The sequence below is a fragment of the Acipenser ruthenus genome, chromosome 12 (genome assembly GCF_902713425.1).
Source record: "Acipenser ruthenus chromosome 12, fAciRut3.2 maternal haplotype, whole genome shotgun sequence".
NCBI classification, from domain to species: Eukaryota; Metazoa; Chordata; class Actinopteri; order Acipenseriformes; family Acipenseridae; genus Acipenser; species Acipenser ruthenus.
The window spans coordinates 35,111,496-35,131,434 of record NC_081200.1 but is presented as its reverse complement, the minus strand read 5'-3'; the positions used below and the strand labels follow the sequence as shown (position 1 = coordinate 35,131,434).

General features: G+C 35.9%; 1 protein-coding gene across 5 annotated transcripts in view; it reads left to right on the top strand.

The window, feature by feature from the left end:
• LOC117417209 (zinc finger protein GLIS1-like) overlaps nt 1-19,939 on the top strand; it is a 95,265-nt gene that overhangs the window by 46,890 nt on the left and 28,436 nt on the right. For all 5 annotated transcript variants that reach the window (XM_059034937.1, XM_059034936.1, XM_059034935.1 and 2 more), the window contains one exon: nt 17,185-17,346. In XM_059034937.1, coding sequence (XP_058890920.1) covers nt 17,185-17,346 — 162 coding nt within the window. The remainder of the gene's footprint in view (nt 1-17,184; nt 17,347-19,939) is intronic.

Here is a 19,939-nt window from a genome sequence, read left to right as displayed (position 1 = left end):
TGGCCGTCCCTCTAAACTTTAGGCTCATACAAGGAGAAGACTGATCAGAGATGCAGCCAAGAGGCCCATGATCACTCTGGATGAACTGCAGAGATCTACAGCTGAGGTGGGAGACTCTGTCCATAGGACAACAATCAGGCGTATACTGCACAAATCTGGCCTTTATGGAGAGTGGCAAGAAGAAAGCCATTTCTTAAAGATATCCATAAAAAGTGTTGTTTACAGTTTGCCACAAGCCACCTGGGAGACACACCAAACATGTGGAAGAAGGTGCTCTGGTCAGATGAAACCAAAATCGAACTTTTTGGCAACAATGCAAAACGTTATGTTTGGCGTAAAAGCAACACAGCTCATCACCCTGAACACACCATCCCCACTGTCAAACATGGTGGTGGCAGCATCATGGTTTGGGCCTGCTTTTCTTCAGCAGGGACAGGGAAGATGGTTAAAATTGATGGGAAGATGGATGGAGCCAAATACAGGACCATTCTGGAAGAAAACCTGATGGAGTCTGCAAAAGACCTGAGACTGGGACGGAGATTTGTCTTCCAACAAGACAATGATCCAAAACATAAAGCAAAATCTACAATGGAATGGTTCACAAATAAACATATCCAGGTGTTAGAATGGCCAAGTCAAAGTCCAGACCTGAATCCAATCGAGAATCTGTGGAAAGAACTGAAAACTGCTGTTCACAAATGCTCTCCATCCAACCTCACTGAGCTCGAGCTGAAACTGATAGAGACATACCCCAAGCGACTTACAGCTGTAATCGCAGCAAAAGGTGGCGCTACAAAGTATTAACTTAAGGGGGCTGAATAATTTTGCACGCCCAATTTTTCAGTTTTTTATTTGTTAAAAAAGTTTGAAATATCCAATAAATTTCGTTCCACTTCATGATTGTGTCCCACTTGTTGTTGATTCTTCACAAAAAATTACAGTTTCATATCTTTATGTTTGAAGCCTGAAATGTGGCAAAAGGTCGCAAAGTTCAAGGGGGCCGAATACTTTTGCAAGGCACTGTATATATATATAATGTACATTTTTATTATACACAATAAAACGTTGCATGTCTCAAAAGGTACTTCCTAATTTAATAAGAAATGTAATACAGTAATGTAGTATAAGCAGCACATAAGGCAAGCAACACAGTCAACCATTTAGTTTTTTTTGTACCATGAGCAATTAAAAAGGCAATTTTGTTTTGGTCCTCCCTGTTGAAGGTCCCTAATTTAGGGTTTGGAACGACCTTTATTCTTATTTTTTTATTCTTATTTTTTCCTCAATTTTAAAGCGAGGAAAATGGCATATGAATTAAAAAAATCTACAACATACTGTACATGAAAATGTAAGGGAGTAGCCACACGTGACCCATAACCTGCCTGGCAAAAGACACGTCAAGATGAAGTCTAATTATGAGTGGTAGAGGCCAGCCGCAAGACTGCATCGTGTAGCCAGTACAAATACAGTGAAACTTGACAGACAGAGGGTGACTGCAGGTGGAATACACACAGAATCCCACCCATTTTGAGGCTCCATGTTAGCCAATAGCAATACAGCAGACCTTCGAAAGCATGACGCAAGGTAAGCTTTTTTTTACTTTGACAAAATTACACGTAGGCTTAGCCTCCATAGCCTCTTGATGAGCCGCCACTGATTCAGATTATTATTGTGGAATATTGAAATGACTGACCAGATAGTGGACATTAATTAGGCTCACATTTGAAACCCTCTTTGAAAAAGCTGTTCCTAGTCACCAAAGCATTTATGAGAAACCAGTTGGCACCTCCCAACCTTGTCCTTCACATACCCTACTAAAAGCCATTGGTATTTCAGTAAGCAGTGGCTGGATTGCAGCAAGATATTTGTTTCTTTGAAATTCAGGATTGCTTTACAATTAAACACCTAGGCTTCAGAAAAATAAATAACATAGTAATAATAATAAAACAAACAGGGTTCTTCCTCAAAAGCTTGCTGGCATGAACACTAAAAATCTACGTTTTGCAGTTTTGGGAAGTCATGTAGATAAATGCAAATAAATAAAGCTTTGTTTAAATAAACAATAATATACAGAGTATGTTGCATACTCCTGCAGGAGACGCATGCTACAGAAATGCACGTGTGATAAGTACATGTGTAAAAATAATGAAACTGCTGGCAGAAAATATGTAACGATTGTCAGAAGACTAATGCATTTGGCTGAAAACTAAAGTCCTGGAAATGTATTGGGTATAACTGCTGAATTAGCTGGGCCAAGATGTTGTCAGACTTTAGAAAAGATCCAATCATTCTTTACACAAATGTAATCCAAATTTAAAGTGTTATTTTTTTTCTTCATAGTGCATCCAATATACTGTTTATGTTCTTTGTTATAATACTGCAGAGTAAAAAAAAAATGTATATATATAATATCATTACTATTTCAGAATGTGTTTCTGTCATTAGGAATTAATATGTAGTAATACTAATACTGGAATAATAAGTAGCCTCCGTCTAAACAGTTGTCTTTCTCAGTACCTTATCCCTCAAGGTGTTGCTGTCTATAAACAAATTAACTCACTACCAGTATGTTATTACCTTAAGTCAAGGTTTTGTAGTCTCAATTTTGCCTTCAGGAAATCTGCTGCGTTCTTCTGAATTTGTATTTAAATACAGTAAGGTGATTCATTAATAATACTTTTTGTATATGTTCCATTGTGCTTCATTTTTTTTTATTTTATTTTTTTTATAATGTGGTTCTAAAACTATGTTAAAGGAAATGTGGTTAATCTCAGCTTTGTAATACATACTGTATTGTGTCATAACTGTACCCAACCAGGATTGTATTGGACTAGACACAAGCTCTCGAGGAGATCAGTTTCACAACTGCAACAAAGGGAAACCAATTACTATGAAAAGTTCAGATATCCTATTAGCAGGGACCCGCTGTTGCTGGCATGTCTCAAAAGCTTTAACGGGGAGCGCTCTCCGCTCCAGAAGTGTTTCTAAGGGTATTGGTACATACTTTAATTTTGCTTATAAATGTTTTACTTCATCATTTTTGGCAAAATGTAAAAAAGGGAAACATTACAAATCTGTGACTGTTTCGAGCTAGCGAGAGGCTTGTGCAACAGGATGGCACAGCCCCAGGCCTGGTGATTCTGCTCTGTTAGCACTGCACCATGAGCCATGTGTTTGATAATGACAAAGTGAATAGCTAACCCTGCAGTATTCAACTGCCATATATAAATGTATATTTTAGAAATTAACTGTTGAGCTCAGTTGCTTTTCCAATATGAAAAAAAAATAAAACTTGGATACTTCAAAATGCAAGTACATTTAGATCTGTACTTATACTTTAGTTTCATTTTATTATTATTATTATTATTATTATTATTATTATTATTATTATTATTATTATTATTATTATTATTATTATAATAAACACTTCAATTATCACAGTTTAATTACATAGTAACTACTTTATAATTACAACTGCATACAAAATAAAAGTGCATTTTCAAGTAAATGGTTGAAAAGCAGGTCATGTCCACTATATTTCACACGCAGTGTAGCTGCTGTGATGGTGTTGTCTGTGGAGGGCCGTTTCACTCCAGGTTTAACAGGTTAGATCATGAACAAATGAGATCATGAACTACTTCAGGGTCTGGATGAAGGTTTAATTGCTTCAATTACACAATTTAGAACAGGGTTGGAACAAAGACCAGGACAGGAAGGGCCAACTTTGGCCCCCCATGGGTTAAGGTAATGACCTGTGTTTTATTTCCAATGGGGCAGCAGTGAGATTTACATAAGCCAATGACCCACTAGGTGGGCAGATTGTAAGGGCCAGACCTGCAGTATTACGGGGTACAGAGTAAAGCAAGACTTCTTGTTTGTTGAATAACATTTCTTCAGCCCCTTAGATGTTTGCTTAGGGCGCCCATTTAACATCGACGCCCTGTTTGGAGAAATACAGGCCTTAAACTCTGAATCTGTTCAGTCACTGACAGCTAAAAACAGATTTATCTTAATGGTGAATCAGCAGAGCCCATTGCAGTGTAGCCCAACAATTATTCAGGGAGCCCGCTAGCCAACAAATATTTCACAAGCCTACAGTACTGCTTTTGAACAACTTTTAATTAGGAGCACAGCTTTGGATGCATTATACAATGTTACACAGTCTGCCATTTCAACAATAAGCTTCTTTTTTAACTGGAAAAGGTATCCTATCCAATGTATACAGGCTTTCCAGCTGCTGTAGATGGGGCAGTCTACAGCCAAGTACTCTTAAAGCTGGTTCTCTTGGTTAATAAATCCAGGCTTTCGCTGCTGTGAAATATGAAGATTTGTAATTTTAAGTTGACCATGCTAATCAAGGCATTTAATACATGTATGACTAAAATATGTTTTCATAGGCATTTCAGAAGGTTAGTTATTGTTGTGTTTGGCACCTTCTTTTACTACTTCAGTGAAAGACCAGACATCCAGTGATATTTCATTTCCTTGATTAGACCTAATCTTATTAAACTAACAAAAATGTGTTTTAAATTCAACACTGCAGTATGTTTTTTCACCCATTAGTTAGGCTGTATACACTCTGCGCATACATGAGAAAGTGCAAACTATTTATCGTGTTTAACTGTGTGTCCCTGTAGCCTGTCAATGTTTTTTTTAATGATAAATGTGATGGCTTAACGCATGAAGATGGGCTATAGGTCAGGAACCTTGGCCCTCTGCACTGGAAATGATCTGTCAGAAAATATGAAGCTGACACCGACTGGAATATTGCATGTAATTTACATTTCTAAATAGAGATGGAAACATGCATTTTTATAATATTATATATTTTTAAAATTATTTATTATGATGATGATGAATCATATTGCTATTGTATTATAAAAAAAAAAAAAAAAAGATTTATTTGGTTTGATTTCTGGCCCACAAGATATAATTAATATTACAAAGGATTAAGCCAAGAATTGGATTAAGTCATGCCAAGTTAGTGCACTGAAGGAAAAATGGAGATTACATAAGGGTAAACAGAATGTGTCTTGTATATACTGCAGTATCCCCCCCCCCCCCTCCAAGGCTTTGGCAATGAGGAAATCTCAAGGCGCATTGTTCATACTTGTGTTACTAGTGAGGTAAACAGTTATGAAGAAGGATTTAAAAAATAAATGGTTTATTTTTTATTTTTTAACAAAATAACCTATACTTAATTAGGACATACAACCAGTAACTTTAAACACTACTTTACAGTGATGATAAGAAAAACCTTATTTCAAAACAAATTATTGGTATGAAACCTAAAATACCTAGTAAAACAATGCTATGGCATTTTAAATGAGGGTGAAAGTTCACTGTGCTGCATGGCATTGTATCAGCCGCTCGCTGTGTTCTGTGAAAGGAACCCCTCTCATTTTTAGTTGCCGAAGCCTGAGAGTCAGGAATTTGGAATAAAACCCATTGATTCGCCACTAGGAGGCTCGACAGTAGTGCATTATGTATAGGCTGTAAAATACCTTTTTTTCTGTCTCGACTACTTGGAAAAATCTTGAAGGCTTTTTTGTTGTTCTTCTGAAGGTCTACTGTGGTGATTTAAGCCCATTCTCTGCGTCTTCCCTATACTTCTATCATGCTGCATGTAGCTTGATTACTACAGTATATTATACGCCATGTGTCTGCTGTGCCATACCATGTCTGCGCCATGTGAGGCTGTGCCTGGCCATCCTTAGAAACTGCAAAACAACTCCTTCTCCTTTGTACATGATTCATAACAGCATCTTTGTGGTCAGAAATCATAATCTTATGATTAAGCGTACTGTAGTGAAAAACAGATTCATTTATAAAAGAATGGTGATCCATAGGGAAATGTGGTAATGTAGAAGAGGCGACATCAAAAGTCATGGAAAATAAAAGGGGAATTATATATTAGAAGAACTTGAAATGTTCCCTAGATTGATTGTTTGTTTGTTTGTTTGTTTGTTTGTTGATGTAATTGTTTTCTGTATGCACCCTTTGTTCCAAGCAGTTGCCTTAAATTGTATTTTTTTTTTTATTATTATTATGAAAAACAACACATCTTTGTGATTTACCACACAGTTGTGCCATTCAGATGGGACTGCGGTGAATTCAGGCCTAAAGATATGCTTTTAAAAAACCAGTGACCACCCAGGAAACAAAAATGTGTTGACATCAGTCCATTGTGAGGGAAAAAACGAGACAAACTTGGTTGCTCTTCACTATAATGGGAAACACCAATTAGGTTTGCAGACTCTACTGTGACCAAAGAAAACTCATTCACTTGATCTTGTGTTGAACAAGCATGGTTGGGCTAGAACTTCCAACACCAGTCATGCCACTAGAAGGCATTGACAGGCAAACTTGTAGCTGCCACAGTGAGGTTTTTACAGCAGACTTTGCTATTAAATAGCAGAAATTGGTGAGTTTTTAATAAAATAAAATTATCATTTTTATAGTAATAGTTGACATTTTTAATTGGTTGAGCTTATTGGTATGATTAATGAATTCATATATTAATCTTCTAAATGCCCTAATAATAATATATGTATGAAACATTTGGTGCTTTATGAAAAATGCAGATGTAATGCAAGATGCCAATACAGTTTACAATAAAAACAGAATTTCTGAATCTGGATCTGAAAATTGTTTTTGAAAGGCATTGCGGAATTTGTCTTTGATAGGGGATGTAACGGCTTTTCAAAAATTAGTCTGGCAGCAAGACATCTTTTTAGTCATCAGAATGATGTTGTGATAAATGGCAGGATGCCAGTATTCAGTTCCAAGACTATACATGGATATACCAGAGACAGTGTTGCAAAACATTTTTTTTACAGCACTCCCCGGCTGGTGCTGAACACAATGCCATCTTGACCTATTGTTCAATTTCTAATTTCTGTTTTCTTTCCCAATATTATTATGCATTTGGACTTAAACTGTTTTGCTTGGCAGCAACCATCTACAAAAATGTTTATTTGTTGTCACTTTCAAGATATCAAATGGCATGCCTCGGTTTGTATTTGAGACAGCTGTGTCAACTTTCTTTGTATAAAAGTAGACGTGTGCCAGCTAAGGAAAAAGGCAAAACGTAGGTGTGAGTAATGGTAAAGAATCGGCCCAGTGTGATGTTGAAGAACAACCACAGTAGACTTTGATGAATGAAGTTCAGGGGCATTTTCTCTGTGGTTGGTCCTGAAGTAGGTTATATGTAACTAGTTTTATGTACATAAAACGCAGGATGTGGTCCCACTGTTCACTATATCACTTGCCAAAAGTAAAAATAAGCCACATCTGTTACAAAGGTGCAAAGCCTTCATTAATTTTAGCAATGCAAATGCATCATGTTCTGATTTGCAGGGCTTCAGTTGAAAATATAGGGGACCTGTTGAGAATGTTGTCAGTTTTATTTAAATAAGCATGGATTGTTCTGTTAAATTTCTTTATACTGTAACAACTTCTTAATTTCTGTAAGTCAAAACCAGATATTTGCTTTAGGTGTTAGTATAGTGTCATATTATTGTAATACCACTATGTCCGCAATGTGAATTCTGTAGGGGTATCTTTTGTTACATTACTGTTATGTTATTTTTTTTAAGAGACTGATGCTTAACACAATTTTACACTAATTGGACTGAATCTATTGGGGATTAAATTCAAAATTTCTCATTTTTTTATTTTCTTTATTTATATACCCATCACAGCAGAGAATTACCTCATTTCTTTGTAAGCCTTTTTTTTTGGGGGGGGGGGGGGGGCTGTCACTTTCTAATGGAAGACAGACAAGCTTGAAAAAAACTAGTGTCACCAGATATGAATTTCACTAACATTACAGTGCTGTAATACAAATCTGGCAAGTTGGTGGTACCAGCCACAGGTAGTAATTATCCTCAGTCTCAATTAAATACAGGAAGTTTGCCCCTCTCGATTTTTAATGTGCCTGTATAAAGTCTGATAGATGCATGTATTTAGAGCACAATATAATGTATTTGTTGTATGTGTTTTCAGTTGTAATTTATAGCCTCTAGGTGATAGAAATTAGGTTTGTGAAATGGGATTTAAGAACTGTCACCAGTGTATTTCCTGAAGAAACAGATCTTGCACAGTGCTACTGGATACTGTTATGACACTATGGAAATGCAATGGAGAGCATTGGTCAATACTTTAGTAAGGGTTGTGTTTGTTTAAGAAAAAACAATTTAAATTATTCCATCAAAAGAAGAATCCACAAGCTTGAAACATGTGCTGGGTTTTATAAACTAGCTAGTAACCAGTAATAAACTATAATAAACACAAGCAAACTAGCTGTTGCTGAAATTTCCAGCTGAGAGCAAGGTTTCATCACCTGTGCAGAATCAGTGAGATAAGAGAAAACTTTATTGGCATGAATGCCAAAAACAAACAAACAGTTTGTTGTATACACGTGAAATGTGAGTTCTGGGATTTACACACATTGTTTCAGAATAATCCATGGTGGTTGTGTGTTCTCTTGAGAAGCTGGATTTTAGTATTTTATTTAAAGCCCAGCCCAGATGTTCGGGAGACTTGGCTTCAGGCTGCACCTGCTGTAACAAGGATAAACACAGCCCTGGCACTATCAACACACTGACGTCTACAAGCTTGTAAGTCATCACAAAATTGAAATGCATGTTGTAGTCGGGGCTCTTTTAATGAGAGAGGGGAGTGCTAACATTTGCTAATTGGGTGGGAAAAAAAAGCCCTTATTGATCTGCTCCACACTTTGGTAATCTTTTTGTGAGACAAATCACGAGTTTGTGTCCAGACTTAAAACCCACTTATTTAACCTGGTCCTCTGCCTAGTTTACTGTTAGAATTCCTGTCTCCTACTGGAACTGTCTGGAGGGGCTTTGACTACAAAGTGCTGAGCAAGTGGAACATGTATTGTGTGAAGGGAGCTAGGTGGCACAGTGGGTTAATTCACTGGCTATTCACACCTTCAAAACCAGCTTGGGTCACATGTGTAATGAGTTTGATGGTCTCCACCCTCTCTGTATGAACGGCCAAGGATTGAATGGGCATGTGCCACATTAGCAGGCACTGTATATAACTTCACATTCCTGCTATCCACGCTGTGTCTGTGCTGAGAATAGTGCATATGAATATGTAATTACAGTACATTAGTCAAACAAAATGTAACACAGTTGTAATAAGACAGTGTATATGCTTTTAACATCTGCCTGTATTGAATTATTGCAAACTTCAGCTTAGGAGCACTCCAGCAAATTCATATCCTCACGTGATTTTCCAGACCATTGTTTGGACTGGGTCGTGATGGTTCTGGCTGGCCTGTCGACGCAGCAGCTTTGTGTATAACTTAGGCACTCGGTCAAGACCACCCAGTTAGGAGAAAGAGAAAACCACTGTGAAAAGTGATCATGGTTTCTACTAAAGTGGCAGGACGGCACACATGCAACTTAGTTGTTGATAATTCTTCTTTTTATTTTCTATCCATTCTTTGAAGTGAGATGATTCAGTTACAATGGATCTTGTAAAAGGAGGGTTATTACGGTTTACATTTCAAAGAATCTGAATTTAATTAGTGTTAGGATGGTGCAAAGAAAGAGACGGCACCAAGGGCAGTATTCTGTTTTAGACTGACTGATAAGGGGAGTCATTTGGGGGTGATTGCAGTTCCCGGTCCCCACCAGCTGCAATACATTATACCTACCAACATGGAAAGAGATCATCTTTATTATATTATATATGAGACAGAAATAAGGAAGTTAAGAGAAGGTTAAGAGTGATCTCTGCTCCTGGTTGACCCTAAATGTGAATCCTCTATTGCTCTGCACAGTATGACATGAACCCACTCGGCACTGCCCACATGCCATCCCTACACTGGAGGTGAAATTGTAATTTAGTCCCTGGCCACTTGGGAGTGAGACACAGATGAAACGATTAATTGTATATCCATTAATCAAGATACTTATCAAGAGAATGAGATTAGGCTGTCGTGAATGATCATTTTATCTTCTTCCACTTCATACAAATTGTTCATCACGATCACTACATGTACAGTGTCCTGAAAAGTATTGTATTACAGCCTGCGTATTGTGTTGATATTGTGTAGTGCATCATTAGGCCTTTATACAGAGACCATCAGCAATGCTTGCATCTAAATTATCCTGTCGTGGTAACAAAATGACTTGTAGGGGTTGTCCGTTTCAAATGACATGTGAAAAAGTAGTTTGGGATATTTATAAAGTATTAGCGTGCCGTTGTCGTGCACTGCATTCCTATTCAATTACCAGTATGCTAATTTATGAATGCAACCCTTTGTCTCTTACAAATCCGCTCTGACAACTGTTTTTATTTCGAGTTCACAAACCAGATGAAGTGACTTGAAGATAAACAAATGCAGACTGAAGAAGTTCTATTACAATAAGATTGAGGGATTTCTGTATTCGTTAACATCATTCCTCTCCATGTTGTGTGTTTGTTTCTCGTGTGGTTCAAAGTTCTTCTAGTTTATGAGGATCAGTTGAATTTCATAAGCTGCAGCCTGTTTGGTTAAAGTGATTCAATGACCAGGTGCTACTGACTCAAAAACTGTGCAGCCAAGCAGACCCCTTTCTCGTGTGCTGTGGTTACAGGTGTCTAATAAGTTGTTTCTTTATCCATATGCAATTGTTTTATTTGGGAAGCGTAAACCTATGTTACTTCTGGTTGTGATTTAAAGATTGGCTTTGATTATTAAAATCTGGATATGACCATAAACCATGGCATAGGAAATTGGAAGTGAAAATGCTGCTTTGTGGGACAGTACAAATGTTGTGCATTTCCAGTTTGGTTAATTTAGCCCTTTTCACATTGGAGACATCTGTACAGAGACATCTGTCTTATAAAAGTTGATTGCAGTCTATCATGCAAAATGCAGATATGAAAAGTAAAGTATGCCTGCCAACTAAGCTTGCGGATGTACTTTGTTTTAATGGCATTATTAATATTGAATAACACTAAGTGTGGAGTTACAATATAGTGATTTAAAAAAAAAAAATTATTACATGTGAAATTACAGTTTTTTTTAGATGATGATCATGTTTTAATAACTGCTGTAACTACACATGTAGTGCTGCATTTTACCATGTTATGAGGTTACTGTGATAATAGCTAATTAGGAATTGTCATTCATTTCTACAAAGTATTTTGGGGTTTTAGGACTAATCTGCAGGCTCATTTATCAGCTGAATTGTGGATTGTCAAAATCTAAAGATGGTCAATGTGGGTTGTATATGGTGTTCTACCCTGCATAAAAAAATGTCCTACCCTACTTTCACACTTGCGTAATGATAACTAGCTGAATAATGTTACATTAACATGTTGAATTACATACCGCTTTGTAGTTTTCCATATACTTAACGAAAACTGACATTTGAAAAATGTGACATTTAGAAATCTAACATGAAATACTGTACTACTATTATGGCTTCCAGTAGACTTGCAATATCATTTTATAGTTTTGATTCCATGATCTAAATTATGTTGTTTTTTGTTTTTTTGTGTGTGTGTGTGTGTATGTATGTATGTGTGTATATATCATTTCAAAGAGTCTATGTAGTATTCCTGTTGAAATTTCTCATTTTTCAAAGATTTCATTTAAATGGTTTCCAAAGAAAATAACATTTTGTGATTGGTCTCTCGTGATTACTTTATTACTGAAAAAGAAAAGCAATTTGGTCAAAGAGGATATGGCTGTAATTTGAAGTAACAAAATTTTGTGTTAATAAATAAATATTGATAGGAGACCTAATGTATGAGGGACTTTCACTTTAAGACAATGATGAAGTGTGATATACACAGCAAAGCTGGCAAACACAGGACCTTGCATTTCATATCCTTCTGTTGCCATACTGAGCAAGCCTTTCTAATAATTCATCGGTTCAACTATCACAATTTGAAATGTTTGGAATTCCATCTGGAAACAATTCTATTATCTGATTTAAATAATCTATAATGAAAGTATTTTAAAATGTATTAAAATAAATAAATAGTAATCATCATAGCACAACATGAACAGCAACACATGTTTGAAGCGCAGTGAATGTTCAATTCAGATGCTGCTTTATTCGCAACAGATGGGCAGGACTGCTAAAAGAAATATCAGTTCTGCGTGGAAATTATATGTGTAAACTATTTAATCTGAATATTTAAGCAAAGCTGTATTTCATTTTATCCTTGATGAAGTACATGACAAACATGTTTCTCCTTTAACTGTCTCATTTAATCATATGGATATAATTTCATCCATTTTCGTTGTTGAGCTCTTTAGTGTGGTAGCCACGGGGTGTTTGTAACCAGAAAGATTAAAAGCACATGTGGAAGGCTAGTCCCTTCTGCAGTCAGAACATTGCTTTTCGAAGCCTCTACTTAAGGTAGCAGAAGTGATTGTGGTTTTCCTGAGAGGTCAAAGGATTAAGGCGTGCTGTAATGAACCCAACACACATCATAGATTGTATCTAAATTTAGGGGAGTAATCATACTGTATATGGCAACCGCATTGTTTTTGTAAGATAGCTGGGACATTATAGTTTTCAATTTCATATATATATATATATATATATATATATATATATATATATATATATATAATCTCTCTTCATATTTTGTATTTTAATGAATTAGTATTTTTAAACCGTAATCCATTAGTTTTAAATAATTCTTAGTAATATTATATTGGGCAGCAGTGTGGAGTAGTGGTTAGGGCTCTGGACTCTTGACCGGAGGGTCGTGGGTTCAATCCCCAGTGGAGGACACTGCTGCTGTACCTTTGAGCAAGGTACTTTACCTAGATTGCTCCAGTAAAAACCCAACTGTATAAATGGGTAACTGTATGTAAAAATAATGTGATATCTTGTAACAATTGTAAGTCGCCCTGGATAAGGGTGTCTGCTAAGAAATAAATAATAATAATAATTATTTGTTTATAGCCCCAAAAATAATGTTCAAATTAAAAGCAGTTTTCAGTAGTTATTTATAATTTCTAGTAATAAATAGTCATTTTAAAGTCGGGTAATAACCAAACAATAGTTAATAAGTAATTTTATTAAACATGTTCCAGGTTCCATAAGTCACCAAAGACCCAATTCAGCAACCACACGATTGTGGTGCTCACTTAAGTGTGCACTCTCAATGTGAAATAAACCACTAACTCGGCACACTTAGTGACCAGTAACACTCAAGGGTTGTTTTTAGAACCATCAGGGATTCCATAAACAATCGTTCATATTTGGAACCTATATGTATTGGGGTTTCCTTATACATTTTAGTTTATTTGAATTATTTTTTTCATTTGATTTAATAGTTTTTATTTATTTATTTATTTATTTTTAACATTGCCCCTTTTCCCTCTGTTTGGAGATTGTACAATAGAAGCCCCTGACTTGGCCATTGCTAGCAAAGACAAAATAATACATTCAATTATAAATGTATAGTTTTGACAAACATTTCAACCAGCAGTTGTCTTCAATATTTTCATGACTGGAAAACATTGAAAAAGACCAAGTCGAATAGTTTGTCAGTGAGTTTCTTTTAGTATTTCTAAATTCAGCAAAAGTGCTTGTTTAATGGTTATAAATGACAAAACAAATGAAAAAGTAAATCCAGAAGTTGTGACTAATTTAAATGTATCTAACAGTCAAAGTTAAATGTTTTTGAATGGACTGCTCCATCATAAACAGTATCCCCTGAGGTATAGAGTATGTACAATGTCTGCACTTACAATTACGCAGTTATTTTTATATATTTACATAATATTATTCCAACAAAAAGCATATTGAAACAGGTTAGAAGACGTATTAAAGATCAGACATAAGATTTTCTAATGATGGTATAAAATCCTTTGGTATGAAATGGGTTTTTTGGGGGGGGCTTTCCATCAGATGCTTGTCTGAGATGTCAGCAGCCAATATGACCTGCACTTTCCCCAGTGCTATATAATAAAGGCCAGTTTGTTTGAATGATCATGTGGCTGCACAGGATATTAATGAGCTTTTTTAATGGTACACTGGTCCTATTTAACTACAGGACTATGAAGGCTTCTTTTTCAGTCATAACTCATTTCCGATGAAAAAATCAGTCGCTGCTACAGCTTCTGAACTGGGCTGGTTGGCTTGTCTTGTGATCCAGTGCCCTGACTGACTTGCTAGACTAGACAGTCATAGAAATGTTTACGAAAGCCATGAATCCAGTCAAAATCAACTTATTTCAATATACCACGAAAAGCTTTTAAAATAATATGATTATTATGTCTGCACTTACAATTAAATAATTACGAAGGCATGGAAAACGTAATTAAAGCAATTAGTGTAATTTAGCTTGAAACTGTTTTTATTAATAATATCTAAGCAAAAAAAGAATAATTGACATTACCATGCAGTGTCCATTAAATGGTATGTCAGATGTTATTAAATAGTACATGCAAATAAATCCACACTGTAAAAATACCTGACAGAGTAAAGCATTTCATACACTCAAGACAAGTAACTGTTCATTGTATCCATAACCAGTTTGTTTTTTAGTTTATTTTAATATTTATTTTAGTCTTCTCTTTTAATAGGTATTAAATACAAAAAGTAATGGGGAGCCCGTGCCTATAGCTAGATTTACAGTGCCTGTGTTATGGTTGCACTGTGTGTAGCTGTGAATGCATTGGCTTGTAAATCTGCTGTGAAGCAAACTGACATCTCGTCCAGCAAAATATATTTATGTTTAGTCTGTCGTTTGCCCACTGAAACCAAAGGCAACATTTATTTATTTATTTTTTTGGGGTAAATATATTTTCAACTAAAACTGCCCTTCAAAACTGTTTGTTTATATATATGTTGCATGTATCATTTTGTGCATGCAAATAAAATACAGAATCAATTTAGCGGAATATAAATTGCTGTTACAAGCCTATTTTTTTTTTTTTACTTGGTAGTAAAGGGATGGTGGATCTTGCTTATACAGCCTGGAATTAAAAAAAATAGTTTTAAATTATAGATAGTTGTTTTACCCATTATGGATTAAAAGAGATGGTACTTTGAAAATGTGTTTTGAAAACCACCAACCTAATATATCATTATGTAACTGCACTAACTGCTTGTGTACATTTAGGAAACCAAATGTATAAGGGAAATTGGAAAACTACACGAACAGACCTCTTGGCAGCAACACATTTAGACTAATAGCAGGCTTTACATGATTAACACAGCTTGCTCAGTGGGGTCATACATTTTTTACTTGGCTTCATATTAAGTTTAAGGAAAATTATAAAACAGTAATTGTGTAATCTATCTTTAAATACACATAATTAGGACTACTATTACATTTCTGTTTATTTTCATGAAATATTCATTTATTCCATGTTTTTTATTTAACTGGGTGCATTCGTTGCTAATGTTTTTAATTCAACATGGTAGCTAAGCTGTAGATCAGTATGGGACCACTCAAGTTTTGAAGCCATTCGAGTTTCCTTGTTTAAACCCCTTAACCTCCAAAAATATAGAAAACAAGCCAGAGTTATTAGAAATAGGCAACTCCGCAAGTAAACCGATATTAATACATAGAGAATGAATTTGTTGCAGCAAAACACTGTGATTCAGAGGCAAAAAAACAAAAGGAGAGCCGACTCCAAGGACAGGGTTCACTGCAGGAGCTAAAAAGATAATCTGGAATCTTAAGGGGTGTGCTTTCAGCTGAATGTGTCTCTCTCCTGATCCCATGATCAAGAGAAGTGGAGGATCAAGATCATGTAACAGAAGTCATTGCACAGTAAGGACTGTGTGTGCAGCTCTGGGCTAAGTCCTTGCTACACAACAGCAATCTGGTTACAAATATATGTATTGATTTGAGCACAGAAAGGCCACCACCAACCTACCTACACTGCTGCTTGATTGTATGTGAGGACCACCAGCTACCCCGTATTGTACACTACAAAAACTTGAAGATGTGGTACGACATACAGTACTCTTGTTACGCATAAGAATGATTTTACTTGGTGATTTATATGCTGGAGGGAAATAAAAGCAGGAAGTGAATGAAGCGTTCATTGTTATAGCAGCTCTGTTTATTCTGCCAGAAATGGTTTTAATAAATAGATCAGTGAATAGATAAGTAAATACAAATATGTCATGTTACGGTATGATTTCTTAGGTCTTCTCTGTATCACAGTTAGTTTTAGGTATTTTAAATAGAGTGGGTCATGCTTAAATGGGAAATTCATCCCTTCCACCTTGATGCCCATTCGTTTCTTGTATATAACTTGGGTCCTTTCTTACATTCCCCTTTGGGTTAATGCATTTTATGTCAATGTAAAACATATATGAATATGGAAAGAAAATGACCATAGTAGACACTTTAATACATTTGCCTCTGTTGCGCATCATATTCTTCTCCCCACGCTGCTGGAATACATTAAATAAAATGCAGATCCGTGAGACTTTTCAATGTTTTCTTTTTCACCTTAACCCTTTGACTGCAAAATCAGTTTGTGGGTTTCGCATTTCAGACTTGCTGTTTATTACCTTTTAATTCTGTTTCACGCAGAGAATTATCAGCATAACATTGATTTGAGCTGTATTTCCTGTAGTAAAGTCAGGTACAATATGGTCTTACTACCTCCATCCCATCATTCAATAAGGGTCCAGTTAGGGGTTATTTTATAGTTTCACAGTATATCATTCTAATAGTACTTTTACTAAGTTTGTGATATCTACATCATTGTATTGCACCCTAAGGGAGTGTACGGCAATGTATAGTCTTCTGTATAACGTGTGGGGCTTCTGTATAAAGTGTGGGGCTGCTTATTTGTATAAATTCCCACACAGCAAGTTGAGCAACATCTTAAAAAATGACATTTCAGGAATTGCTTTGTAACTTTTAGATGTTTTGAATATGATTTAAAACATCTTAGGTCATCCCTCAGTTTTTTAGTTTTTTAGGAGTTGATGGAGCAAATTTACAACAAAATGAAGCTAATTCAATTTCTGCCAGTCCACACCCCCCTGTCACTGGTGTTAGTTTAAATGAACGGTATCTGTCTTCTACCCATGACTGAGTGCAGCTGTTGAACGTCTGGTGATTTATGATAGGACCAACATCGGTTTACACTGCGTTCATTGTGACTGCAGCAGCTTTATTGAATATTCCTCTTCACTAATATTTCTTTTTTTATTTTGATTGCAGTTTGAAGGATGCAACAAGGCATTTTCTCGGCTCGAAAACCTTAAGATCCACCTGCGGAGTCATACGGGAGAGAAGCCCTACCTCTGCCAGCACCCAGGCTGCCAGAAAGCTTTCAGCAACTCGAGCGACCGGGCAAAGCACCAACGCACACACCTGGACACTGTAAGCACATGGAAACTTAGCTCACAGTCTTGTAAAGCCACTTCTGAAGTGTGCGCTTGTTTAGGTACTTGTTAATTGTGTCTTTTGAAAGTTAATCACATAGGCCAGACTAACCGCGAAACTGTGCATGTTTTAAAGCTGCTTTGTACGGTTTTCCAAGATTGATGAGGCACTAAGATATTTTAAGTGTCTCTATTTACACACCCGTAATGGCAAAGCAGCCACACTGAAAGCAGATTTACACATGTAAAGTCAAGCTGCGTTATGTTATACATCTATAAACTGTCATTTTGTAGTTAAAAAGGAACCACTCCGCCATATGCCACTTAGATAAGCAGCCTTCCCAAGTGTTCAACACCTGATGAAGACACGGTAGTGTCGAAACACGCCATTTGTTTGTTTTTATAATCATGTTTTTAAATTAATAAAGAGATTTTTTTTGAAGAAAATAAATGGCAGGAGTTTAATTAATCCTTTTTAAGCAAGATGACAAGAGTGCGACCATGAATGTTTCTACGGAAACTCTTTTGGTAAGCCATCTAAACTGAATTTGGCTGAAAGAATGTTGAACTTTTGCATTGCCGCAGAGACTCTACTTTCATTATATATATATATATATATATATATATATATATATATATATATATATATATATTAGCTCAAAGAGCCAGCTGCCCAACGTTTCGATATGTTGTACATCTCTTTCTCAAGGGAACGTGTTTGAAACAAAACATTGGAGGTATTTATAGATTTGACGGCATGACAACTACTTGTTATTGTTTATATTCAAATCCATGATTTATTCTTGCAGGATGTAATGGTGTTCTATATATTGTGATATCATTTTTACTTCTATCTTTAAATCTGTATTAATTCTAATTAACATTATTTTATATAAACTTATATATATATTGTCATGCAATGCTGGCTCTGAGGATCAGCCTTGATTTGGCCTCCCCAGCGCATCAGCATGCACAACTTTTGAATTAATTTAGTTTATTTATTTATTTAAATGTTGTATATTTATTGAAGTTAATTAGTTCATTCTTTTCTGTTGAGTCCCGCTGGCATAATCGTGTTCAGTCTATTTATCCATGTCGCATTGTCTAATTTTAGTTGTTCTAATACTACAAACTTTACATCATTTATGTCATGTCCTTGACTGGTGAAGTGCTGTACTATTGGTTCATTCATTTTTTTATTTCTAATTATGAAAGGTGGTTCTGAATTATTTTATATAAAGTTGTTCCAGTCTCTCCAACATATTTTATTTCATCACATTTTTCACAGGCTATTCCATAAACAACATTGCTATTTTTACAGTAGGTGTTAGTTTTTAGTGGATATGTGTTGTTCTTATGTTTAATTATATTTTTACTTTTGTCCATGTATTTACACACTTTACATGTACTAGTGAAAGTATTTGTAGAACCTATTCTGTCAATTATTCGTTTGTTTTTACTGTGAACTAAAATATCAACTAAATTAGCTTCTCTTTTGAATGCTACAACTGGGGCCTTAAGAAATACTTTTTAATTTTTCTTAATTTATATATATATGTTTAAGTACTTACAAACTGTTTGCAAAAAGTAAAGGTGATTACCCAGGGATGGCAATAAGACTCCTACTACATAGCAGTTTCACCCATTCCGGGTTTTATTACAAGCTTGATTAGCCAGTGTAATATTATTATTATTTGTTTATTTAGCAACTTACAGAGACTAGGTTGTGTTAACTATGCATCAGCTGCAGAGTCACTTACAATTACGTCTCACCTGACAGACGGAGCACAAGGAGGTTAAGTGACTTGCTCAGGGTCACACAATGAGGCTGAGGTGGGATTTGAACCGGGGACCTCCTGGTTGCAAGCCCTTTTCTTTAACCACTGGACCACCAGCCTCCTGTGCTCAGGTGTGTCTTATACAAACTAATTGTAAAACCAGGAATGGATCAAACTGCTATGCAATGGGAGTCTCCATTCCGGTTACCCAAGTGTGACAGGGTTATTGGTTCTACTGGAGATCCTTCAGCTGTTTTCTATCTCTGTTTTGTGAGTTATATTAGATTGATCTGAAAAGCAGTCGCTCTGCTCTGCTGTCTCTCTTGCAAAGCCATGGTTGTCAGAAGATTCTGAGCTGCATTAGATTGATCTAAAGAACAGCAGATTTAAATCTCACCATTTAGATAACTTAACCAAGATCACCAAAGTCAAACCGCTTCCATTGCATGCAAGTCTCTTTAGAGTAGCGGTGTTATTCTGGGATTCTGCTACTGTTTAAATCCATTACATAGACCCAAATGAATGTACAGCCAGCTGTAAAGGTGAATGCAAAAATAAAATATGGCAATACAGTTATGTGAAACAACCAAACTGCCAATTTATAAAGACATGAATCACTAAGTCACTCAAGCAGCAGGCATTTGCCTTGTTTTTTGTTCCACATCTTGGTTACAAGTAACAGTATGCTAGCTGAGAAAAGACTGTGGTCTGGTTGATCACATTTCAGTTCTAGGCTTTACGATAGCAATACTGACACCTCATAATAAAGCTTATGCCTAGAAATGGCAATTATATGAATGTGGATCTGAGACC